The 27,959-nt window shown below is 41.2% G+C and overlaps 2 protein-coding genes across 4 annotated transcripts in view; both read right to left on the minus strand.

Moving 5' to 3' along the window:
* Nucleotides 1-22,009, minus strand: alox12 (arachidonate 12-lipoxygenase). Its single transcript, XM_028564132.1, has 15 exons — nt 21,688-22,009; nt 17,268-17,414; nt 16,810-17,011; nt 16,218-16,299; nt 15,986-16,108; nt 11,406-11,512; nt 9,766-9,938; nt 9,481-9,624; nt 7,104-7,307; nt 4,923-5,009; nt 4,056-4,225; nt 2,850-2,971; nt 2,197-2,297; nt 1,129-1,299; nt 1-933 (listed from the first exon to the last, which is right to left on the minus strand). The coding sequence occupies exons 2-15, from the start codon at nt 17,412-17,414 to the stop codon at nt 754-756; spliced, it is 2,013 nt and encodes a 670-aa protein (XP_028419933.1). The 5' UTR covers nt 21,688-22,009; the 3' UTR covers nt 1-753.
* Nucleotides 22,010-27,686: 5,677 nt separating this feature from the next.
* pelp1 (proline, glutamate and leucine rich protein 1) overlaps nt 27,687-27,959 on the minus strand; it is a 23,290-nt gene continuing 23,017 nt past the window's right edge. For all 3 annotated transcript variants that reach the window (XM_028606191.1, XM_028606190.1, XM_028606189.1), the window contains one exon: nt 27,687-27,959. This exon is cut by the window's right edge and continues 294 nt beyond it. The gene's annotated coding sequence lies outside the window, so the exon portion shown is untranslated.

Below are 27,959 nucleotides of genomic sequence, written 5' to 3' on the forward strand. Positions count from 1 at the left end.
TTGGTTAGATTGTTTATTTGACACAAGCGTGGATGTTTCACTTCTGCAGAGCTGGCTTTTGTCCCTACATTTTTAAAACCTGCAAAAAGTGCAGCTTCTTCACAGTGAAGCTGGATCTTCCTAGCCTGACGTGGTCATACTCCGACCTCGAATTTTGTGGGCGGGGCTAAGTTCGGCTGGCATCCAGGCTAGGATCTTCCAGCTTTTCAACACATTATCAACATCTGTTGCTTCGGTTACCGTGATTTAAGTTCCATAATGAAGTGGTGAATACTTCTACATGGAACTATTGGATTTAAATAACAAAAATGACAAGAGAGTGCACTGACTAAAGGTGAAGCTTGACAAAATGAGCTTAACCCAGCTTTCAGCTCATGGTCTTCATCAGTGAGTGGCTGTTGTAATGTCATGGAAAATACATACTGTACTGTTACTGTACTTAAGTAGAATATTCTCATACATTCATTCTTCACTTTATTTATATTGCTGGGAACGTTCACATTTACTCCACTACTTTTACAAAATAAAATGTTTATGTACTTTTACTCCGATACATTTCACCTACTGTAAGCATCTCCCTTACTCATTACTACAAAATACAAATCAGAAGAAATTTTAAGACTGCAAAAGAGCAGGTTTGGCTAATCGCTGCTCCTAGGTTGCAAGTTAATGCACGCTCCGTTCCAGTTGGTGACATAATGCCCGTTTGTCGCCAAGCACCAAAACTAAAGAAGAAGTTAGTCGTTAGTCTTTCTATATAGTGATGCTGTTTTCTACGCGGCTGGGCAGGAGGTAAAGGTACGGAAGCTCCAGTCCTTCATTCTGACTCATGATGTGGCCCTCAATCTCCTTCAGCTCCGCTCTGAACCTGTCAATCAGCTCCTGGGCCCGCCCCTCGGTGAAGTGCTCCTCTGTGTATTTGCCCAAAGGAATCTAGGCAGAAGAAAACAGGAAGTTACTGAAGAGAGAGGAACTAAGGTGGGTGGTGTAGCGTGTCCGATCAGCTCCACAGACCAACTATATATGGGATCATTGAAATGCCATCTGCTGGGGTATTTTGCCATTTGTCCAATCAGAATGGAGCATTGTTAATAACACTCTGTAAACCACACAGAGATTCTCACTCACCGCGTCTGGTTGAGCTCGCCCCAGATGCCATGTGATAGCCATCTGCACACAGGACTGGCTGACATCAGGAAGGGTGGCCATGATCATCTCCATGGTAACAGCATCCTTGTCTGTTGGTGGGGCGTGTCTCATGGTGCAGGGGGTGTTGGGGACCCAGGCACACCAGTCAAACTGAAAATCAAACATCGACAGAGAGCGAGAGAATCGGTTAACGCTCCTGTGTGTAGGATTTAAAAAAAGGCTGAATATTCTTTTACCAACTTCACCAGGGCATCTCTACGGAAGAGGAGTAGGGCCAATGTGAAATGTTATCGGAGTTCTACGTTAATAGTCACAATTCTGACTTTTTCCTCAGCTTTCTGACTTTATTCTCAGAATTCTAGGTTTAAAGTCCGAATGCTGACTTTAAATTTTAAAATCAGAATCACAATCACACTTTTATGGAAGGGGATTGGGGCCAATGGGAATTTTTTTTGTGGAGTTTTGAGTAGTTAATTTAGAGTAGAACTCAAAAACATTTTTTACATGTGGTGTAGAGCTGGGCGATATCTTTGACCAAATGCCTCAATATCGATATTGCGGCGGCAATATTGTAAGGTTGACTATTGGTGCTTTCACAAAAAATGTACACATTGGCACCGGAGCAATCCCGGAAGTGGAAGATCGTGGATATAGACCAATGTGGCCATAATCCTCTTCCGTACATCTCAGAGCTGAACGCATCGTTGGCATCAACTATAAATATCCCAGTGAGTAGGTGCAGTGGCGGATCTAGACCATTTCAAATGGAGGGGCCAGGCTGGGGCCACATGAGATTTTAGGGGTGACAAATATATTAAGTGTCAGATACCTCCAACCCTCCGTAGGTTTGGTTCTACAATAGACTAACGATACACACATAACAACAAACACAAGTATACTCATACAGTGTTAAGCAGCATTTTATTTATCACTGCACAGGAACAATATCCCCTCTTCTCTTTTAGGGATGAAGATGGGGTTAAAAATGTATGACAATATTGGCCACAGTTCGAACCGCCCCTGAGTAGGTGTGTGAGTGCTCAGCACCTGTCCGTTGTTAGTGGCAGCGTGCTGGGCTGTGCTGGTGAAGATGGACACTGACAGCAGGGTGGAGAGCTCCTCTCTGGTGCTGAGCGTACTGGACAGACCTGAACACACATCCACCATCAACAATCACATGCACAAATAACACTTTCTGACAGCACTTCACATGAATGGTTGGAAGAAATGTGACATGGTTATGGTACATATTGAGAAGTCACTTTTGCATACAGTTGTTAAGAATAGAGCTGTGCTATTTTGGAGGATTAATCGGTTAAAAAAAGAGTTAAAGTTCTCTGATTCCAGCTTGTTAAATGTGAATATGTTCTAGTTTCTTCTCTCCTCTGTGGCAGTAAACTGAATATATTGGAGTTGTGGACAAAAACAAGATATTTGAGGACGTCGTCTTGGGCTTTGATCCAACTTTTTCACCATTTTCTGACATTTTATAGACCAAACAACTAATCATTTCATCAAGAAAATAATCCAAGGATGAATCGACTGTGTTAATAATTGTTAGTTGCAGCCCTAGTTAAGGGTCCCAACCCATTTTCTTACATAACACAGCTGCTTAGTGGTCTTAAAATGAATGCCTAAGATTCCCAGTTGGAAAAGTTTTTTTTTAATGTTAAGTATTAAGATAAATATTAATAACTGACCAAAGTTGGGGAGCTCTGTGAAGCCTTCCTGTGATATGTCTCTGATCCAGGCTTGGAGCTCCAGGTCTTCCTGCACATCCTGGTCTGACTGGTAGAACAGGCTGACCATACCTGAGACAAAACTGAAGGAAGAGGCACAGTTACAGTAGTCCCGCATTGCCAGACCCTCCTCCACAGCGCTGCGGAGGAGGGTCTGGCTAGTCCACACAGCATGGGAGAAAAACGTGGTCTGGTTTATTGGCATTTCTTTAAACCATTTACAAGCTTTGGAATAAAAAATGCTCGCACTGCTATTATTATTATTATTATTATTATTATTATTATTATTAGCCAGGCTGGCATCAATCATGGGCAACACCTACCTACATGAGACTGGGAGTTCCCATCTTTTTTTTTTATACTGTATGTTTATAGAAAGATGTTTATTGTGTAAATATGTTTGATTTATAACTATTATTATTGTAACTAATTCTATTTTTTCTATTTCTTATACTTCATGTATATTATTTTGCCTATGTCCACTTAATGTGTACTGTATTTGTGTGTGTACATTTTTTTCTTTTGAACTGCTGTAGCACAGGGATTTCCCCAGTGCGGGATTAATAAAGTCTATCTTATATTATTAGTCATAGTTCTTTACTTTTACTATAATTGATACTGAATACTGAATACCCTATGAAAATAGCCAAAATTGTGTCTTTGCGAATGTGTTCCCCTTCTCCTCTCCATCTAAATAAATAAAGAAATCTTAAATAACATCATCTTTTCCAATTATCTTCCTACTGTCAATATACCAGATATCCTCCCCCAGGGATGTTTTGAGCATTTCCTGACTTCATTTCCCGTATTCGGATACACTTTCGGATAGACCATACTTTTGTACGGTGGAAATACCTTCATTTAGCCAATGTAAAGAAGAAAAACAAACAGAGGACAATTCAAAATATATCAAAAATATAATAGAAAGTATGTTGATGCGTGTCATTGGGCATTTTAAAGTGGGTATATGGAAATCCTGGAGCTTTCTTAGTCGGTATATTGCGTATATACCTGCATATCGCGTAGACTACACCACTGGATGTGTACCCTACATTTAACTCCTGTATACCACAATGCAACGCGGCCATGTTTTAATGAACATTATATAGGGAATAGTGAATGAGAGAGCAGTTTCGAACACAGCTTGTGTTGTAGGATGTAGGCTACCTGAGTATGGCCTCCCATATCATCAGACTGTGTTCTCTGTAGAAGTAGTTCCTTAGCTCGGAAACTCCTCTGTCAGTGAAGTCATTGCGGGGCTGGAGGGAGCGGTAGGTCAGCTCCTTGTACTCCCTCTGAGACAGAATCAACAGGCCATCACCACCTGTGGACACAACCTACACACGGACGCGACCGCCACGATCAGCACCGGCACAATAATAACAGTCATCCCATTGTTTAAAGGTCCAATGTGTGGGAATTTCTCCCATCCAGCGTTGAGATCACATATCGCAATCGATTCTCTCGCGCCACCCAGTTCAAAATATGTATTACAGCTGGGTGAAGAAGAAGACTCCTGTTCCTGAAATTTGGATTTTGAATACGTGTGGTCCTCCATGTTTCCTTCTTCAAACTTGCCGGGGCCGGGAAGCTACGATACCCATTAGCAGCATTAGCAGCACCTGTGAGTTCATCATGTGACAGCGAAAACGCAAAATGCGGAGCAGTATGTCCTGTATGTCCCTTACTGGCTAACGTATTTCAAGATGACGCATGAATATGGAGCGTCTGCCCCAGTTCATGCAAACGCAAATGTAAAATTTCAAGCCAATGGGAATACTTGGAATTGATAGTGGAGGTAAATATTCATGAAAAAAGGACAAGTGTGTGACGGGGCAACACCGATTTTGATCATGAACGACTAAAAACGTTACACACTGGACCTTTAACACAGCACATGTTTTTTCTAAAGATCGATAATGTGGCTGTGATGAGGTGGAGAGCCCAGTGACATTAACAGTCTCTGGGAAAAATGTTTCAAGCCCACATCCACTAACTTCCAAATGCCAAAAGTACTGTTTGTGAGTGACACACCCTTTTGAAGATGCCGTTAGGGGAGATGAGCTGAGTGCGCCCCCGACAGTTGATCTCTAGAGTGTAGCGCAGATGAGGAGCCAGGAGCTGCAGCAGGGAAAGACAGAAAAATTGCTCAGGGTGCAACATACAGTATCTGTGTTACCAAATATTAGCACGAATAACTGAGCTGTTACTAATAAACAGGTCTGGAAAGTCCTTACGGAGGGGTGGATTTACCTGTACTCCAATAGGTCACACGGTAAATTCAGTGTAATGTACAATTCCTCAGCAATAACAGTGATAGGGTTAACACAAATATTGTTTTTATTCACTAATTATTTACAGTGGCCTGTACTTTGATAGATTTATTTTTGATAAGCTACCATCAATGGAACTCAGCACTTCCTGCAGATGTTTCAAATGAAAAGCTTATTATGTCAAAGATTCTCTATGTCTAAAAAAAAGCCCCAATGGTATGAAAAGGTAAATACTTCCTGTCTCCTAAGTGCGATACAGATACAGATTTATTTATCCCCATAGGGCAATTCAGTTTCTACAGTCCACCGAAACATACACACACACACACACACACACACGCATTCATACTGCCAGTCATCAGTGACAGAGGGAGCACAATAAAAAGGCTTATGGGAAAGTGTCAGATCAAAAAGTATACAGCAAGAAAAATATTTGAAATAAGAACTGAATAATGACGATAAAGTACGATAGAGAGACGAGTTAAAAATAATAACAAAAAGCGAGTGTATTGCACATACGTAAGATATTGCAATTGACTGGTTTTTAAACACATAACCATGATGTTTGTGTAAAATACATTCAAGTCAGTTACTTAATTGCCGAGGGAATGAATGATTTTGGAGTAACGGTTGGTCTTTCTGGGCGCAGCCTGGTTTTAAAGTGTAGTGAACATCGTGAGGATGGATGAAAAGATATATTTGCCTAATTTATTAAAGAGCTCCTATTATGCTTTTTTGCAGCGGGTGCGGTATTGCATTCAATCTATCGCACCGTTGTGACGAAAAGAGAGCTGAGCCAGAAGGCAAAGCTCTCGATCTACCGGTCAGTTTTCGTTCCTACCCTCACCTATGGTCATGAAGGCTGGGTCATGACCGAAAGAACGAGATCCAGGGTACAAGCGGCTGAAATGGGTTTCCTCAGGAGGGTGGCTGGCGTCTCCCTTAGAGATAGGGTGAGAAGCTCAGTCATCCGTGAGGAGCTCGGAGTAGAGCCGCTGCTCCTTTGCGTCGAAAGGAGCCAGTTGAGGTGGTTCGGGCATCTGGTAAGGATGCCCCCTGGGCGCCTCCCTAGGGAGGTGTTCCAGGCACGTCCAGCTGGGAGGAGGCCTCGGGGAAGACCCAGGACTAGGTGGAGGGATTATATCTCCAACCTGGCCTGGGAACGCCTCGGGATCCCCCAGTCGGAGCTGGTTAATGTTGCTCGGGAAAGGGAAGTTTGGGGTCCCCTGCTGGAGCTGCTCCCCCCGCGACCCGACACCGGATAAGCGGGCGAAGATGGATGGATGGATGGATATTATGCTTTTTTGATGTTTCCCATCTTGTAGTGTGTAATATTGTATATTGTGTATGTAGTAGATGTATAATGTCAAAAAACACATGCCCACATTCCTGTTTGAAATTCCTCAATTAGTGATGTCACAGATTGAGAAAGCCAGCCCAGCTTTTCATATGTGCTGCCCATTGGTGCTGCCTGAGCAAGCACAGCACACCCAGTGGCTTGTTTGAATTAGGTTGGCCAATCACAATAGAGTGGGCCAGCTGACCAATCAGAGCAGACTGGGCTTTTCAGGAAGAGGGGCCAAGAGCTCAGACAGAGTGTTTCAGACAGAGGAGCTGCAGCAATGGGCAGTATGAGAAACATAAAATGTTTTTTGAACATCAAAGCCTTTAAAACTATTCTAGTAGACCCCAGGAGTACCATCATGATGCAAAAAAAGGAGTATAATAGGGACTCTTTAACATTTTCTTTTGCTAACATTAGGTATTTACACAGCTAAATGCCACATGTAGCATTATGAAAATTAGTTTTGTTAAGGCTTTAACAAATGTTACCTTATCTGTGTTGCCAGATCTCCATGGTTTGTTGCTGAGACACAAACAGGTCTCAGACATGGCTTAAATCGTCTAAGAGAAAACTACAGCTCTGAATAATATGGCTCACCTTATATATAGGGTGCACAGCGGGCAGCTGTCTCAGAGTAGCTACACAAAACACCTCCACCACCAGGTGAGTCCTGAGCAGGTGAGACAGCAGCTGGAACACCTGGAACTCAGCGTGACGCACCCACATCTTCGCCAATAGCCAGGCCAGGGGCGGGTCTCTGGGCAGGAATATGGGCGTGTCCAGGCCTGGAGTCTGCTCTAGCTGAGGACAAGGATTGGAAACTATTACAGGCAGTCCTGTTCCACTGCATGAAAGGAAACCTGAACTTTATCCATCTAGGACCTCCTAGACCATATGAAGTTCAGATTTTAGTCACCAGGTTTGTTTCCACTCTAGTTGTTTAGTTTATTGGTTTACACATATACAAATACTCTCCAATGCATAATCCAATTAAAATAGAAAGAAACTAAAATACTGAAAAGAAAAAAAAGAAGAAAAAAATGCCATAAATAGAATTACACAATGTCAAATCAATAAATATGAAAGGTAAAATATTAGGAGTTACATGGGTTGTTTACACAGACATGCCATAGGGATAACATTGCACAGACAAAAACAAACCTTTAACAGTTTTCTTAAATTGTACAAGTGTTAGCTTAAAAAAAAAAAAAAATACATTCCATAATCACTGGACCTCTGCAATTTAAACCAAACTGAAGTTGATATGTTGACATGGTTCTTACATTAGTGTAGCCGCAACATAGGATTTTAAAATGCTATACAGCCTTTCTTCGAAGTTCATATATATATATATATATATATATATATATATATATATATATATATATATATATATATATATATATATATATATTAAATTATATATAATAATTATCTATTCACTATGGTGAGACATTTACATACAATGTTGTCAAGTTTACATTCAGTATTTTGCAGATTTTCATTGAATTTGCATAGATTTTCACATTTGTTATTTCAAGTTTACATTCAATATTCCTATGTTGTAAGTGAATAAGTGTTAGCTTTAAAAAAAAAAAATACATTCCATAATCACTGGACCTCTGCAATTTAAACCAAACTGAAGTTGATATGTTGACATGGTTATTACATTAGTGTAGCCGCAACGTAGGATTTTAAAATGCTATACAGCCTTTCTTCGAAGTTCATATATATATATATATATATATATATATATATATATATATATATATATATATCATTTAATTATATATAATAATTATCTATTCACTATGGTGAGACATTTACAATGTTGTCAAGTTTACATTCAGTATTTTGCAGATTTTCATTGAATTTGCATAGATTTTCACATTTGTTATTTCAAGTTTACATTCAATATTCCTATGTTGTAAGTGAATATAATTCTTTTTAAATGTTCTCAGATTTATCTTCAGCATTTTCAGAAGATTTTTGGCAAATTACATTTAGTATTCTTAGATTTTTTTGTTTACTTGAGGTTTGCATTTTCATATTTTTTTAAATAATCAGTATTCTCAGATTTGTACAAAAATTATATATTTTCTTTCAGTTTTTAGATTTTTATAACTTGTTCACAGGTTTACCTTCAGTATTTTCAGAATATGTTTGGAAAATGACATCCAGTAGTCTCAGATTTTATAAATATTTCTCAGGTTTAAATTCAGTATTCTCAGTTTCATGTTTCTTCTTTCAGATTTACATTGAATATTTCTCAGGTGCACATTCAGTAGTTTCAGGTTTTCATTCAACATTCACATATTTTCAGTATTCTCAGGATACATTCACTAATCCTTTTTTTTAGGGTTTTTTTCTTACTGCTAATACTTTCATATTTCATACTCTCCTATGTAAAGCTATAGTGCGTAGTTTCTGTCTCCCCCATGAGGAATTCTAAGTAATGACAACAAAACCGTCAGTGCGTCCACATGATACAAGACTTCCGTGATCGCACATGGGCCCCCCCCCCTCCTCCACGCAGTTACTAGTAGCCAAGGAGGACACGGAGGATTAAAAAAACATGACGGACTCTTCAGAAGAGGTCATTATTTTAGTTTCTGCGCGGGAAAGTCACCGGACAACACAATCTTCTGAACATAGCCATACTGAGAAATCCAGAGAGAGTTGTGTGGAGCTGATAGTCTTAATTAGCTTTGTAGCAACTCATTTGGTAATGGCTCGAATGTAACGGACGTTTATTAATATCAAAAAGTCATGCACTAAAGCCTCCAACAAATCATTTTGAAAAAAAAGACCTAAACCATCTCACCCAAGGACTTAATTGCATAATTTACAGGTACTAAAGATTCATTGAATATAATGTGGGTCTGTGTGATTGTGTGCATGCATATCAGTGACATGTAGTGACATTCACTATTTCAGTGCAGGTCTATGTGCTTTATGGGTGTGAATGATATACCTGTATAGCAATAGGCATGAGTCCGTTATCTGGATGTTGGTACAGGAGACAGAGTGGAGCAGCGATGTACTGAGGGTGACCCCTAATTGTGTTGGTGGGAACCCCATCCAACATGGCGTAGTCTAACAGGTAGATATTTCCTGCCTGGACAGGAAATAAGCAGAATTAAATGAATGACCAGGTTTAAGACGTGCAGTAAGTGACACAATTCTGCAGTTGTTAACTTTATGGTGAAACATTAAACCCTGTATATATGATAGAGACAGATGTAGAGCATTTGTCCACCTTAAGTTCTTTTTCCAGGTTGGTCCTGGGAGCCATGGAGCTCTGCACCATGTCTGCTACCACAGGGAAGTTCTCTGGCAGCTTCTTGCACCTCTTGATCATCCTTGGGTTAGAGCCATTCATACACTGGTAGCCAAAGAAGGAGTCCTTCTTCCAGTGCTCCATACAGTACTCTGAATCAAACGCACACACATGCTGAGTGAGTGAATAAATCTGGTGAGTAAATGTGTATAGAAAAGCGAAGTCCCTCCCCTTCCGGTGGACCCCATGGGAAAAAATATGGATGGTAGTGAATGGGGAGAGATGAATACAGGTTTTGATCCCATTTGAATTGAGCCATGAATTACACATATGAAGTCCATCAATTTAAAAGATAATTTTGCAAGTGAAGAAAGTCACAGTTTGTCCCAGGTTTGTCGTAGTACCACTTAGTTTTGTGTGAAACCGCTCAGTGAACTACATCTCTTGTCTCGCACAAATTACACAGTGTAGGCATTCTATATCTTCCATATAATTAATGTGTACATTAAAGGACTATGTATTAGTGTTTATCAAACATGTTGCATTTCTCATGTATTAGAAATGTAGTGTCTAAAAGGAAACTGCCCAGCCATTAGTTTTTAGTAGGGCTGTCAGTTTAATGCGTTATTAACGGCTTTAACGCAAATCCATTTTAACGGCGACAATTTTTTTATTGCGCGATTAACGTATAGACAGTTAAAGAAGGATTAACGTTGTTTCGGATCTAGCTAGACCAGAAGCAAAATTACGAATCCCACTATGGCCACGCCAAGACCTGCCCTATAAGCAGCTCAATTGGTTGGAGTTAGTTATTTCACCTCAAGTGGTTAGGATAGCGGATTTTTCAGGGGATAGGACCTGAACAAATGGGGTTACGTTACCTTGGATGCCTGGCCAATAGTAGTGATTGAAGGGCAGGTCTTGGCATGGCCATAGTGGGATTCGTAATTTCACAGACCGGAAACAAAACAGACACACGCTGCGGCCGCACACACTTGTTTGGGCTTATGAGCCGCGTAGCTAGTAGGCTCGTCACGGCGATTAGCTTCGGAGCGAGTAGTGACTCTACAGTCAGGGAGAGAAACAAAGTGTCTCCTCTGTTCTTTCTGCCCACGGTGGGAAACCTGTAGCAGGAAAAGTTAACCCTCTCCTTGATTTTACGTTGGTTATGGAGAACGAGAACCAGGAAATGAGTCGGGGGAAACCATAGTCGGTATGACGACCAGTCACGCTCGCCTCAGGCATGAGGCAGTACTATCTGCAGTGGAAAATGGAGGTAACAGTGTTACATTATGTGACAGATTATTAGTTCCAAGTGAGAATGTTAGTGTGAAATTGAACACTACGTATATGCCAATGTTGTTTTCAATAAAAAAAACATTTGCACAAAGCAAGCCGATCCACTTTTCCATGTTGATAAGAGCATTAAAACGAAGAAATATAATGGGACAAAAAGAAATCAAGGGACATTTAGAATAGATAAAAATGTGTGATTAATTGCGATTAATCGTGAGTTAACTATGACATTAATGCGATTAACATTTTTAATTGACAGCACTAGTTTTTAGTCATTTTCCCCATCAGGTTTTGGGAGGAGTATATAGTGCGTATTTACACACCAGCTATGGGGCTTCGCAGCTTCCAGAAGATCCGTTTGAAATCGTCTAGGTCACTCCAGGACTTCCCAAACCTGATGGCCAACTTCTTCAGAGACAACTCCAGCAAGCTGATGAGAAGAGAGAGGGCACGTATGCTTTGTTGGGATAGACTGCACATTGTAGAAGCTCAACTCTCATCTGGGGACCAACAATCTTTATGATGGCCAATTTAAGTTTTAAACCCTTGTAGTGAAAACATTCCTGCATTGTGAGGACATTGCCCTCTGTACATAAAATATAGTTTGAAGGTTTAATATTAGTTTTAAATTCAAGCTTAAAATTACACTTAGGTAAGGGTAAGTTTTGCATTTAGTTGTGATGGTAAACCTTAAAGCAACACTAAAGCACTTTTCCGCTTCGGTCCCCCTACAGGTTGGAAGCAGAATTGTCTATTAATTCAATTCAATTCAGTTTTATTTATAGTATCAAATCATAACAAGAGTTATCTCATGACACTTTACAGATAGAGTAGGTCTAGACCACACTCTAATTTACAAAGCCCCCAAAAGTCCCGTTGCAGGATGTAACGTGGCACCGCAGAGCATGGGTGGATGCAGTGGACGCAGCAGGACGCAGCCGGACATTGCAGGGAATCGCAGAGCATAGCTCTGCGAAGAAGAAACGTAAGGACTCGGGGGAGTAAACTCCCCAGAGCTAGGTTAGTAACAAGCATTTCTGGGACAAGGATGCACACAAAAGGAAACAAATGAAAACAGAGATGAGAGAGCAGCTCAGTGTGTCATAGGAAGGAAGGAACTTTCCCGGCAGTCTAGAATTATAATAGCATAACTAAGAAAGGCAGGTTAGAGTTAGAGAGAGGTGCTGGATCGGGCTTTAACTCTCCCCTGCCGGATCGGGCTGTACTGGCCTTCCTCCCTCTACTCTGATGACTATGAAAAGAAGCAGGTGGGCCGGGTTAGGCGGACGCTGCAACTCCTCATTCCCTAACTTGACGACTATGAAGAGAAACAGGTGGGCCTGGTTAGGCGAATGCTGCAACTCCTCACTCCCTAACTACAAGCTTTATCAAAGAGGAGGGTTTTCAGTTTTTTAGTCTTAAATATGGTGACGGTGTCTGCCCCTTAAACCCAAATTGGGAGCTGGTTCCACAGGAGCGGAGCCTGACAGCTGAAGGCTCTGGCCCCAGTCTACTTTTAGAGACTCTAGGAACCACAAGTAACTCTGAATTTTGGGAGCGCAGTGCTCTAGTGGGACAGTAAGGTACTAAGAGCTCTTCTAGGTATGATGGTGCTGCTACCATTTAGAGCTTTGTAGGTCAGGAGGAGGATTTTAAATTTGATGCTAGATTTCACAGGAAGCCAGTGCAGAGAAGCTAATACAGGAAAAATATGATCTCTTTTCTTAGTTCTCATCAGAACACGTGCTGCAGCATTCTGGATCAGCTGGAGAGTCTTAAGGGACTTATTTGAGCAACCTGATAGTAAGGAATTACAGTAGTCCAGCTTGGAAGTAACGAATGCATGGACTAGTTTTTCAGCGTCATTTTGAGATAGGATGTTCCTAATTTTGGCAATGTTACGAAGATGGAAAAAGGCTGTTCTTGAGGTTTGTTTTAAGTGGGCGTTGAAGGATATATCCTGATCAAAATAACTCCTAGATTTCTGACAGCAGTGGTGGAGGCCAGGGCAATACCATCCAGAGAAGCTATATCTTTAGATAGAATGAAGTTCAGAGGTGCTTGGGTCCCAGCACAATAACTTCAGTTTTGTTTGAGTTTAACATCAGGAAATTGTAAATCATCTAGGATTTTATATCTTTAATGCGCGCTTGAAGTTTAGCCAACTGACCACTTTCGTCTGGCTTAATTGACAGATATAATTGGGTGTCGTCTGCATAACAGTGAAAGTTAATTGAGTGTTTCCTAATAATATTGCCTAGAGGAAGCATATATAAGGAGAATATAATTGGTACAAGCACTGAGCCTTGAGGAACACCATGGCTAACTTTAGCGTACTTGGAGGGTTTATCGTTAAGGTTAACAGATCGCTCAGAGAAATAGGACTTAAACCAACTTAGTGCGATTTCTTTAATGCCAACTAAATGTTCCAGTCTCTGTAACAGGATGGTATGGTCAATAGTGTCAAATGCAGCACTAAGATCTAATAAAACAAGTATGGAGACCTTTGTCAGCAGCAGTTAGAAGGTCGTTAGTAATTTTCACCAGTGCCGTCTCTGTGCTATGATGCATTCTAAATCCTGACTGAAAGTCTTCAAATTCCTATGTAGAAAGTCACACAATTGATTAGCGACTACCTTCTCAAGGATTTTGGAGATAAAGGGAAGGTTAGATATAGTCTATAGTTGGCTAAGACTTCAGGATCGAGGGTGTTTTTTTTTCCAGAATAGGTTTTATCACAGCTACTTTAAATGACTGCGGTACATGACCTGTTAATAAAGACATATAGATTGTGTCTAGTATTGGTGTTAACCACGGGTAGTGCTTCTTTAAGTAGCCTTGTTGGAATGTGGTTTACGAGACAGGTAGTTGGCTTAGCTGAAGAGACCTTTAACATTAATTGTTGAAGGTCTATACGATAAAAGCAGCTTAAGTATGTATCAGGTCTTATCGTTCTCTCCAGCCCTCCTGCGCCCAATGGTGAGCCGTTAGAGGCTGTGGGCAAAAGGTGATGAATTTGATCTCTAATTGTTATAATTTTATCATTAAAGAAGGTCATGAAGTCATCACTACTCAGAGCTATCAGAATAGAAGGCTCAGTAGAGCGGTGGCTATCTGTCAGCCTGGCTACAGTGCTGAAAAGAAACCTTGGGTTGTTCTTATTTTCTTCTATTAGTGTTGAGTAATAGTCTGATCTGGCATTTCTGAGGGCCTTCCGATAATTTTTCAGACTATCTTGCCAATCTAAACGAGATTCTTCCAGTTTGGTGGAACGCCATTTACTTTCAAGTTTTCGTGAGATTTGTTTTAATTTGTTTTAATTTAATTTCTCTGGTGATGGAGTCACCAATAATTACCGTGGTTGGGGGGAAGAGCGTACAAGGAGTGGGGGGGGGGTGTGGATGGCCGGTGGCGGGAGCGAAACAGTCAGTGTCGGTTACAGATGGCCAAGGAAAAGAGGAGGAAGATTACTTACCGTTCGGTTGGGGAGATCGTTTTTGAGGAACGTTGTCATTTGGCCAATCCAGTTACTGTAGGCCACCGGATCGTCTGGCTATCGCTTCCCTCACAAGTTTTAGCCGCGAGGCATCGGTCCTGTTCTGTGACGACGGCTGGTCAGTCGGCTTTGAAGCGGGGCGAGCCCGGCGAACCACATTGGCAGCTACTAGTTCCGACTCCGACAGGGCACTTAAACGGTTGGAGAGGCTGAGGGCAGGAGGTGATGGAGCCCTACTCGAGGCTCTCTTTTGGCCGCAAACCACCTCAGTCCAGGGTGGCTTGATGACCGGTGTCGAGCAAGAAGATGGACGTTGGCAGGCAGCTGGGTCCCATAGCGCGGTATCCTGGAAGGCCGCCGAGATGAGTTCCGGAGCAACTGATTATGAGCCACGTCCAAGCAGGCGGTTAACAAAGCATATTTGGTCTTTAAGTCCTGGGAAAGTCGACGAGCATCTTCCTTGAGGTCAGCAATTTCTTTGTTTGCGTTCTTTAAAAATGAGGAAATTTTGTGGGGGAGTGGTGACTCGCCAGGTGTAGGGGCAGCCATGGAGCTAGCGTTGGTTTAGCCAGTTGGTCTAGTCGTGATAAATTAGCGTGAGGCTAAATGCTTACTACATGAAAAAATTTATCTTTGGTTTTTTTAAAACACTATATTAATATAATAGAAACTAGGCTATAGAGCCGATGGGTAGGAGAGTGAAGGCAGCTGCTAGCTTCCTCTTTCCCGCCGACTGCTGTCGCTTGTGGATGACGTCAACGTTGTGATGCGTTATTACCACTGTTGTAATGTCTCAATTAAACTACAGATCCGCTACCCAATCATTACAACAGCGGACAATTCCGCTTCCAACCTGTAGGGGGACCGAAGCGGAAAAGTGCTTTAGTGTTGCTTTAAGGCCCTGACACACCAAGCCGACAGCCAGGGACTAGTGGCGACGACGTCAGACTGTGGCGTTGCCTCTCATCAGCCCTCGTCGCCCTTGTCTGGGCCAAATATTTGCACTGGAACACACCGCAGACTCGTTAGCTAACATTAGCTTGCTAATTTCATCTACCTAACATGCCTTCATCATCCACTGGTTACTGAAAATTTGCCATTTAACTAATTCAGAGGCTGGCCAGTTGCCTAGAAAGCTAGCTTGCTTGCTATTGATAGGTGGCTAATTGTTTAGCGGTGCAGAGGGTGCAGGGAGACAGGTCTTTTACGGTCTTTATATTAAATGTCTTGGTATGGGATATTAGTTTATTGGTGTGTCAGGGCCTTTAGGGTTAGAGGCTAGCGAATTAATCGTCAGTGCGGGGTCCTCATAAGTATTAAAAAAACAAACGTGTGTGTGTGTGTGTGTGTGTGTGTGTGTGTGTGTGTGTGTGTGTGTGTGTGTGTGTGTGTGTGTGTACCACCTACGCATAGTGTAATGAATGTTCAAAGTCGCTCCTCTTCTCATTGTCAAAGCGGGCGTCTTGGGGTAAATCTGCTTCTGTTTTAGCGTCGATACATCTGGGGATCCCTGGAGCCCACGTCACCCATCTGAATGTCAGAAACACACAGCAAGATACAAATATTAATACATACAACTCTTCAACACATCCAGTCTGGAGAGTGAAGCTGTATCTTTGTGTTGTTATGTGTTTTGGACCTGTAAGTGGCCTGTCTCTCCTGCAGCTCTGTCTTCCTGTGTGCCAGCAGCAGAGGTAAGGAGTCGTCCCTCAGTGTCTTCGCTACACAGGCAGGAAGAGAGAAGGGAGACAGGAAAGTGCACCTTTAGCAACATTTCAGTTTTACAGGGGCTTAGGATCACTGGGACAGTGATCCTAAGCCCCCATTACAAGGGCATCTTCCATTTTTACAATTTCACTTTTTCTGAGGAAAAACTTACTTGGTACTACTTCTAGTTTTGGCTGGGGTTATGCATGGAATGGATGTATTATAATAATTATCAGGCCCCCAGGATTTCTGGGCAGCCTTGCAGACAATTTTTGCCCAATTGCTATATATACACCATAGAACCAGGACCTGAATGAATGATCAGTCCACACAGCAGGATTTGATGCTTGGCTGTCAAAACAAATTTGAATGGCACCCCGCAACATACGAGCTACTGCCCTGGATAACTAGTCTGCCACCGACCAGCTGCACATCCTTTTGGATTTGGTTGCCTTGCTCAACGGTACCATTACAGCTGAGCTGACCATTAGGGGTGGATTCTGAACGCTTTGAATCTTTCCTACCTGTTCCCTCTCTTATCTCCACCTTGACGTCTCCTATGAGCCAGCGGTAACAAGGGAAAGTCAGCACTTTGTCGCCGCCTGGAGGCTCCACTGTGACGTAGCGACAGAACCAGTTATCTTCCAACCAGTACCTCTGTTTCTGCAGTCTGACCAGTAGCAGGGAGCCTAAATGTGAAGGACTGGTCACCTTGTACTGATCCACCTGACGGAGATGGAGGGATGGAGAAGGAGAAAAATATGAAATCATACCTGTGATCACTATTTAAAGAGATGTACCGATATCAGTATCAGAAAAGGCCTCCAATAACACCTAAAATGCTGGTATTAGTAGTACTCAAGTACTTGAGTTTACGCACCAATGTGATACCACGTAATTTAGCCCTGAAGAAAATCTAATTTTCTAATTTCTATGTTCTTTAATTTGAATCCACATCAGTATGCTTATTATTCACACTTACTGCTCCTCGGCAGAAGTCCAATCCAGGGTTGTCCAGCAGGGTGCGTTCACTCTCTCCTTTCTCCCCCACCAGGGTCACGTAGATGTAGTTGTTAGTGCCTGAATACTCTGATGTTCCAGTTGCTACTGTTACAGTGTAAACTTCCATCTAAGGACATAAACACATAACAGCATGTTGATAACCAATAGTTCAAGTGACAACATGTGGGTGCTTGAAGGCTACTACAGATGGGCTGAAGCTTTTCCGGTGATGCATTTAGTCATTTTGCGTGTCGAAACTGCACCAAAAAACGGCAATACTGCGTCACTGGGTACCCAGCAACACACCCCGCCAAGCATGAAGTGGATAAGTTCTGGATAAATGGCTTTACCTACACCTAACCCCATTAACCCTACAAAGCTGGTTATCAACTGACTCTCTGGCTTCACCGAGGTCAACATGTCAACAGCATTAGTAGTTAGAGAAGTTGATCATGGTGATATTTCTGAGGAAGCCCATATATTTCTACAGTCAATGTTGCACTCATTATCTTTACAAATTAGAAGATTTCATAAGCATTTGCGAAGTTTTTAGGAATCAAAGTGTTCCTTAAAATGTAATCATCTGTAGCTGTCACATATTGTGTGTGGGCGCACTGACGTGCTGACATGAGTGTCTTTCCCTGGTAATAATTTGAATATCATTTTCAAAGTAAGCAAATGTTTACAACCACACTGATGCAAAAGAGCAAATGATGCAAAAAGATAAGGGGTCTGCAACACACAGAACAGTTGCAGGACGTGACTAAGAGCTGCAGTTGGTATCACGAGAGCTCTAAGCACGATAATAACATTACTGTAGCACAAACAGTAGCTTTTGTCACGAGTATGTTGCAGTTAGGTATTATTCACAAAGTTAAATATCTTTTATAAATTACGCTTGGATGGATAAATGTTGCTGTTACCTTTGTATTCATGAAAAGAACATGGTTCACTTTGATATTCTCATTCTTCTCTAAGCCCTGAGTACGAAGAAAATAATACCGATGGTGGATATATTTTTAGTATTGACAAACAGCTTAATTTGGACTTGTCTCTGTAACACATTTACAGGTTTTAGGCTCAGACCAACACCTTTGAGTCTATTATTCAACATTTCCAATCAAACTGGAGCGTTAAACCCGGGACTGAGCATGCACTGCATGCTGTTTGGGCAGTGTGTTTGCCTCTTCCAGGAGCAGTGTGTGTGTGTGTGTGTGTGTGTATATATACACTGTAATAGCCCACAGTGTAAACACAGCTGGTTGCCTGCAGATACAAAAAGGACATTGATATATGGCTGTTAGGCATACTGGGATTCGTGATAGCATTAACAGAACATCAAATCCGTGAGGGACCTGATCAAAATCTTAATTAAAAAAAAATGCTGACATTTTCCTTGCCTTCTGGACTTCTGAGTGCGCAAGACAGTTTGGTTTAATTCAATGGAACACGAGTCAAAACAAAGATACTCCATTGCAGACTGGAGCTTACTGATCTTGGAACGTGGTCAAACGGACACTACACTTAACATTTAAACATGAATTGTACACCGGCAAACATTTTATTTTCACTGTTTGTGGCACCACTTATTAGTCTGTGCCTTCATGTAGCTGCTATGATTGATGAAATACTGCATTGCATTATGCAATTGTATATGAGCACAATATAAAAAAAACAAAGAAGATTTCGACTCAAGGCCCTTCTGCAAGACAGGGCCACACCATTGGCTAATAACGTAAAACTAAAATAGTGCAATTTCCCTGTCAAACATGCAATGAATCATATTTCCAAAACCAACTGAACCAATTTTGTGAGCTGCCGAATTGTGTACAACGTACAAATATTTCGTTACTGTACTTTTACTCCACTACATATCCACTAAGCATCTCCCTTACTCGTTAGTACAAAATAAAATCAGCAGACATTTGTGAGACTGCGAAAAAGTATTGCTCCTAGATTGCAAGTTAATGCACGCTCCATTCAAATGTTGGTGACGTCATGTTTGTTTGTTGTAAATTGCCAAAACCATTAGGCCACAACTAAAGAAGAGGAAGAGGAAGCATACTGTAATAATGGAAGTACCTAATGCAGGTGCTGCCGCCAGCCTAACAGACGAGGGCTGATAAAGATAACGTTGCACACACAGAAATGTTTGCGTATGTTGGAGTGAAAGATCCTTCCTCACACGGAAATGAAAATTCTGTTTCTGCTTTTCTCTTTGTTGATGTCAGCTCTCAAAATATGCGGGGTTTGGGACTTTAACTTGAGGGAATTGTGCCTGGAAAGTCCTGGGAAAGACTTTGAATTTGAGGTTTAAGAATGAGTGGAAACCCTGAATAGTATGCTTTATTACTATAAAAGGAAGCCACAATAAAGTTTAGAACCAACTTTTTTGCTTTTACTTCTTATAAGAATGCATTTAATATCTGAAAATTACTTTTGACACTTAAGTACATGAAATATCAGATACGTTAAGACTTTTACTCAACTAATATTCTAAAAGGTGACTAGTCATAAGATCCTTTTTGGGAGTAGAGCATTTATTAGTATCGGTTTCAAGTATTGAAACTGCTCCCCCCGCGACCCGACACCGGATAAGCGGACGAAGATGGATGGATGGATGGTTTCAAGTATTTTGCAAGACTGACAGTAATGTTCCAAAGTAAATGAGATCATATTTCTGTGAAATTCTTTGGAACAGAGAAATAAATCACAGAGATGTCCCTGGGTCGCAGACAACTTGGCAGTTGAATGGACAGAACAGGCCAGAGCTTGTCGATACCTTTGACCCAGTAGCTGCAACAGAAGTTGATGAAGAGCAGAGAAAGGGAGAGGGAGATGTGTCTACGGCTACACACCATCCCCCGTCATCAAGGCTGCACTGCTACTCCTCTTCTAACTAGGGCTGGGCAATACATCGGTATTATATTGACATCGATATACGAGACTAGATATCGTCTTACATTTTGGATATCATAATATCGTAATATGACACAAGTGTTGTCTTTTCTTGGTTTTAAAGGTTGCGATACAGTAAAGTGATGTCCTTTTCTGAACTTACCAGACCGACTAGCTGTTCTACTCATTTGCCTTTACCCACTTAGTAATCACTGATTATTTATCAAACATCTCATTGTGTGAATATTTTGTGAAAGCACCAATAGTCAACCCTACTATTTTGCTGCAATATCAACATTGATTGTACAGTTTATGGGAAAAAAATATCGTGAAATTGGATTTTCTCCAAATCGCCTGGCCCTACTTACTTTTTGGTACATTGTGTATTTCTTCAGGGAACTGAATGTAGCATAGCTTTCATATTTAGAATGCAGATGGCGGGGGTGCTGGAAAAAGAGAATCACTCCAAGGGCCAGACATGTCGAGTTTATTCACGTGCTCTTGTTACTGCATGTCACTTTTTTTAAAGACATTTTGGTAGCTTTTTCCCTCGTTTTTGTTGTGACTTTTTTGTGGCTTTCTCAGACATTTGTCACCTTTTTGTAAATTTGTTGCTCTTTGTCACATTTTTGTTGACATGAAGCCCTACAAAAGGCATCAAAATCTGCCAAATTCTGCTTTGATTGCAGTTTAAAAACACTTTCCTGGGTTTTTGGTTTGGCACACAACTAGGTGTGCCAAACTGTATTGTGAAATCAAAGCGATATACGGGCCGGATCTAAATCTGCAAGGGGCCACATTTGGCCCGCGGGCCTTGAGTTTGACACGTGTGGTTTAGACCATGACATGCAACACCGGTCAGGGTGTAGCAACAGCATTGACTGATATATAAAAGATTTCTTCAACCTGTTGTTTTCAAAAGGAGGGGCTCTAGATGGCCCATTGGTTAACAGGTGTTTTCCCACATTCTCTGAATAAAACAGGCAGTCAGTAAAGATAATGTTAGCAAGTCTGCGCATGCTGATTTGTTATTGCTGTGAATTGCTTTTTGAGAAGCTTGCAACACCGCCAACACCATCGTATATTTGCCTTTGGGGATCCAAGCAGTAATTCAGGTTGCTCTTGCATTGAGCCAACACAGTGGGGTTACCTAACGCATGAATGGGATGAAACTTGTTTTCATAGCAGTTTAAGCCAAGATGCAGATGGTGAGAGCGCACACATCCACAGGTTCCGGATGTTCCTGTAAACCCACCGAGGCCATCTAGTAACATTGCTGAGTTACTTCAGCGCAATAACTTTCATCAGCATCTTAACAATAACATCATGGATACTTCTACATGGCTGACAGGACAGCAGCTGCCAGGAATATTAGGCTTTAAAAACAATTGACGTATCTTTCACACTTAAGAGTAAAGAGCATTTTTGAAAAACATTGAAAAAACATAATGTAGCGTTTGTGGGGCGTTAGAACCCAAGTAACAAGCGAAAAAAACACTCACCTTAATGCAGAAATGTGTTCACAGCTGAGTACCAGATTCCAAAGAAGAGGAGGGTCCTCTTCTTTTTCTCTAGGTTTCCTCTGGCTCAGTTTGTATTCTGGCACTTTTTTTTTTTGTTTTTCCCTTTTCCCTGTATCCTATTTCTTTTCTTTCTCTCTCTTTTTCTCCTCACAGATCTGTAAGTTCAACAGTTATCTGGTTAGCACGGCATTTCTAAATGCAAGAAATCCTCCTCAGATTCTCTGGTTGAATCTTTCCAGCAGTTTGTTTCTCAAACACACTCACTCGCACTCTCTTTGACTTCACAGCTCCACTGACTGACTCTCCCTCCTCTGCTGCTCTCAGTCAGTCCTTTGTGCGATCTACCCTTGCACGGAGGGAGAGAAAGTTGCAAAAGGAAGTTGGGTCAATACCTGGGCTGCACAGATGGGGCTGTGAGATAGCACTCACGCCACACACAGCATACCAACTGTTTTCAAAGAACATAAAGTGAAGTAGTACACCAATTTTAAGTGATTTGGTAGATTTCTGGCTGAAGTCTTTAATGGTAAAAGTGAAAGAAACTGTACAGTCTTTTAACCAGACCTACATTGCTGCCAATATATCAATGTCCATACTTAAAATATCTTTCAGTGCGTTGACCCATTTATTTCACGTCGGTGCATGCTCACCACGTAGCACAGGTATATTTGAGTTTGTCCATCATTTCAGGTAGGTTTCACTCTGCTTTCTAACTAAACACCAATAAGACTATACCACTGACAAGCCACTAAAAAGGTGAAAAGCTGTATGCTTTCCCCTTTGCCACACACCTTTATGCTTGCCGGTGATCAAATACAAAACTGCATATGCATTGTCACCAACGGGATATATAAACAAAACGAAAATGGCTCCCAACAGAAACATTCCACTATTTTGTAGGGTTGTAACAGTTTGAATATTCGTACCGAACTGTCACAGCATGCTGGTCAACGGTTGGGTGCACGCAGAATACACAGTCGCTGCATCTCATGTTGCTTAAATTGCCTCCTCACGTCCTCCACTTGCCCCCCTTCCTTGTGGGAATCATGGGTGGAGAGAGGCAACGAGAAAATGTGTTGTAGAGGGATGAGGAGTCCTTTCCTCTGAAGCGTCCCAAGAATTTGCCCGTGGTTTGGGCGGAGTTAGCAACTCCTTCAGCTGCACGGCTTCCGGGAAGGCTGCGCTCGTGTATCCTCGCCTATAGCTCCTCGATGATCCCTCCTCGATGCTCGCTCCTCGGGGCCGAAATAAGAGCTGTAGAGACGGTCTTCACCGAGGAGGGACAGAACAACTTCCGGGGGTGCGTGCCTATGTTCCCACAACCCTGTGTTCCCACATTTCTAAGATTTTTTTTTTCCAAAATTAGGCCCTATGTTCCCACATTTCTAAGATTTTTTTTCCAAAATCAGGCCCTATGTTCCCACATTTCTAAGATTTTCTTTTTTTTCCATGAAAATTAGGCCCTATGTTCCCACAGCCCTTTGTTCCCACAGACCTATGTTCCCACATTTCTAAGATTTGTTTTCCAAATTTTGGCCCTATGTTCCTACATTTCTAAGATTTTCTTTTTTATCCATGAAAATTAGGCCCTATGTTCCCACAGGCCTATGTTCCCACATTTGTAAGATTTCTTTCCAAAATCAGGCCCTATGTTCCCACATTTCTAAGATTTTCTTTTTTTCCATGAAAATTAGGCCCTATGTTCCCACAGCCCTTTGTTCCCACAGGCCTATGTTCCCACATTTCTAAGATTTTGTTTTCCAAAATTAGGCCCTATGTTCCCACATTTCTAAGATTTTTTTTTCCAAAATTAGGCCCTATGTTCCTACATTTCTAAGATTTTCTTTTTTATCCATGAAAATTAAGCCCTATGTTCCCACAGGCCTATGTTCCCACATTTGTAAGATTTCTTTCCAAAATCAGGCCCTATGTTCCCACATTTCTAAGATTTTCTTTTTTTCCATGAAAATTAGGCACTATGTTCCCACAGCCCTTTGTTCCCACAGGCCTATGTTCCCACATTTCTAAGATTTGTTTTCCAAATTTTGGCCCTATGTTCCTACATTTCTAAGATTTTCTTTTTTATCCATGAAAATTAGGCCCTATGTTCCCACAGCCCTTTGTTCCCACAGGCCTATGTTCCCACATTTCTAAGATTTTTTTTCTCCAAAATTAGGCCCTATGTTCCCACATTTCCTTTTTCATAAATTTGTATCAGATTTTATCCCCCTAACCCTAAAAAATGTTGTGGGAGGATAGGGCTAAAATTGAAGGGGAATGTAGGAACACGAAATGTCCTAGAAATGTGGGAACATAGGGCCTAATTTTCAGTGAAAAAAAAATTCTTAGAAATGTGGGAAAATAGGGCTGACCCCACTTCCAGTTCAGCCAAGGAGCTATCAAATAATCACCCTTTTAAAAAGGTAAAATATTTTAATTTTTTGTTAGTTGCCAAATTTGGTGTAGCTTCCTCGTCTGCTTTACGTTTACCCGGCAGTCCTTTCCGAACTTGTCCAGACCTTGCTTGCAGTGCAGCAGAATCATGCATCAGTTATTTATATCTAGCCTCACCCCGCCTGTTCTAACTCCGGGCCCTCCAGTTTGGGAACCACTGGGTTAGCACAACACGCTAATTGGCGTGCGAGTCGGTCAAGCAAAAGTTTTACTTTGCATTATTCTATGTATTTTGTATTTTCAATTTTATAGCATAAAAGATGCTTTTTAGTTGTAAAGCCTTTGTGAACTGTTGCCTTTTGCGAAAGTGTTTGTTCAGGGTTTGAAATGTCCCTTATTTTTAAATACTCATATTTTAACAAAAGCTTCTACACAAAAAAATAGCAAACTTTTTGTGATAGCAGTTTGAAATGCTGAACTAAATATCTCTTATCTTCAAAAGAACTTCCCATTTTTCTCAAAACAGTGTGAACATTTGATAAAATGAGAAGTCTGATGGGTTACGTAACATCACCTTATCCTCCAGATAATGATGATGATGTAACCAGCCCTGACACACAGCTGTGTTGTAACCCTAAAGACTGTTCAGGATGTACATGTCTGTGGGAATTGTATGAACAGTCTGTTGACCGTGTGAAAGTATGAACATACAAATTAATGTACTGGTTGCTTCCTCTTCTCATGATTCATAGTGTGTAAAACAAACCAGAAATGTATTTGAGTTTGGTTAGGTTCATATAGAGGATGCTTTTTGATGGATGCTGCCAGACATGGGAATGATGTGCTCTATTTTCATAGCATTTGTTAAAAGCCTGGGAGGTAGCGATTTCAATAAGTTATTGGGGATTGACTTTCGGCTGAGACCTGGATCGAAGAATATTGCTTTAGTCTAAATAAGGAGATACAATCTTTCACGTCTTTTATTGTAGATGTTCAGATAAGTTCTTCAACTAGAGGAAGCTTTGTTAAACCATCAGACAGATGACTACTAATGGAACTAGAAGTTTGAGTGCCAGAACAAAGGTATGTCACATTTGGATTGGTTAAATTGTTAAACGTCCTGTGCCATCCGGCTCTTAATATCTGAAAGAGGGGAGCAGATTGGGGTTACATTAGCAGTGTATGCCAGGCTTTAGGGGGTAAAAGAGCTCTACTGTATATCATCAGCATAGAGGCACACATTATTATCCAGTCCATGAGAGGTCTACTCCAGTGGCAGCATATATTGTGAATCGAGATCAAGACTGTACCCAAAACTAATCCCTGGGGGACACAATAGATGAGAACGCGAGTGTGGAAAAGAGCCCTCTGATTACAAACTTGTGTTCCCAGTCTATTTACAGAAACAAAAGAATGTTAAACTGTATAAAAAAAAACATAAAAGAAAATAAAAGGGCGTGAATTGCGTAGAATTATAATAGAACGGCAACCAGAGAATCATTGGTGTCCAGGCATTTGGAAAAGCTTTGCAGAACTGTGAAGATGAGACATATTATATAGAACACTTGTCCTTACATGCCAATACAATAATGTACTCAACATGTTAGATGCTGCCATCACAGATTAGACAAAGCATGACATGGAAGGACCATTGACTGCAAGTGATCCGAATCCAACATAGCCAGGCGTCTTCCCCCATATGCTACGATTAATTTACAATCAAGTATTTTTCCCCATCAGTCTCCAAAGAATACCTAGATAATATGTTAAAGATAATGTTTTTAGTATGGATGTCCTTAGCATTTGGGCAGATCCAGGCATATTCAAATAGATCTGTATCGTAAATGAAGCCAATCAAAATTGATTCATGCCACCCCTGCATAAGTCAGGGTCTCACTTGGGCCACCTCAGTCCAAAACAATTCTATGGACCAATTTATAGAAATACACAGCTTAAATCCTTTCTGGTATCTGGAATTTAAAAGCAGCTCCCTCCTCTCTCTCTTTTCAGATCTCATCCAGCTGTGATATTTAGGTCTCTACGGATTTTCAATACAGTTCAAGATTCATGCGTTGGATGTGTTCCTTAAGCACATTCAGAGACTTTTCCCAAAGCCACCCTTGTGTTGTCTCAGCTGTCCAAATAAGGTCTGGATACTCTGAATCACTATTTGGCTCTATTCAGTGTTCCATTTGTGCTTGGACGTTTTGGGACCGATTGGCGGGAATTTGCTAAACTGGCAAGAGCTAATGACGTTTAACCACGTATCCAGCTAATTTAAATAGCTCACGTTTAAGTATTGTGTGTTAACTTCTTATATTGTATGTGGCTTCTTTTACGAGGTGCAAATGTTGGACCAAAACAAGTCCCTTCCAGAGACTATTTAGCAGTCCGGAGCTTAGCGCCACCCAAGACGATTGTGATTGGTTTAAAGAAATGCCAACAACCCTGAGAGTTTTTTATTTTCTCCTATCCAGGAGTGAACGCTCCTGTTGCCAGACCTTCCTTCACAGCGCTGTGGAGATAGGTCTGGCAATGTGAGACTAGGGGAGAGCTGATGAAGAAAGAGAGAAGGCAGACAGGGGAAGAGAAAGTTGCAGTGCATGGGGACAGCATTAGTGAAAGAGCTCCAGACACTTTGTTATCTCATAATCACAACTTAATTTGTTATCTTAATTTCCTTTTCTTTGTATGTGTAAACAGTCTCATTATCACCTCCATTCTGTTCTTATTAATCAGTCATTCTTCTTATCGGTCATTCTTGCTAATGCACAATGAAGTACGGAGGCCTGTTGCCTGGAGATAAGGAGACATTCAATTCACGTTCATGAGGAAAAACAGATAAGTTTAAGGTCAGTGGCATTCCAAAGTGGCAGTTTGGCTGACATCTGTGGGTGCACATATTGTATCATTTCCTGTTCGTACAAAACTCTAAGCATGGTGCATGGTCGAGCGAGCTAGAGGTTGACTGAAGAGAGAGAGAGTTAGAACTATGGTTAGAACAAAGCAGTGAATTAAGAGAAATAAAATGCAGTTTTGGCCAAATAACAATAGAAATACAACCGTATCTCACCATCACTAATGTTATCCACATATCCAGCTAAACAGACAGCCTGAAAGTCAGAAATACAGAGAGTCGTCGCTATGGAGATGATACACCATCACGTCACCGTCGCATTGGTCTAAACTGGCAGCTTTCAGAATGTTGCAGGCTGGCCCATTGCAAACTAGTTACAACTTGTCGTAAATCTTTCCGTTTCTTTGCTACAACTTTTTGCTGCAGGCCGCTGAGTTTCCCCCCCAACATCCCCTGTGTTCGCCACCACCACAGCCTAAATGGGGCCTAATGGGTAGGTTTTAAACTATTATGACATTTTTTGTGAAATCTTGTAATAATTAGCATAGGAATTCCAGAGTTATGGCCCAAAAAGTGTGATGACCAGATGATCTTGACCACAAAAATCTACTCCGCTCATCTTTGAGTCCCGGTAGACATTTCTGCCACATGATAAGACATCTACACCTGTGAACATGGAGAGAAAAAAAACTGAACTATTGTGATTAATAATCTGAGCGGTAAAAAGTAGTGTATGTAACTCGTTTTATTTTTTCTTACTTTTTTTTATAACAAAGCACATGAGAGTGATGACAAAACAAAGAGCATAAAAAGATACATATAAATCCAAGAAAGCCCCTCCGTACACTAACTGTAGGACACTGTATAAGAACAAAGGCTAGCATTCTGAAGAATATATTTCACCTCCCTGCTGGACAGCTGTTCGTTTTAGTTTTTCGCTGATGTAAAATGACTTTTCGTCATAAACGAGCTGAATGATGGGGCAGTAAATATGAAGCCT

Source organism: Perca flavescens, chromosome 19 (genome assembly GCF_004354835.1).
Source record: "Perca flavescens isolate YP-PL-M2 chromosome 19, PFLA_1.0, whole genome shotgun sequence".
Taxonomy (NCBI): domain Eukaryota; kingdom Metazoa; phylum Chordata; class Actinopteri; order Perciformes; family Percidae; genus Perca; species Perca flavescens.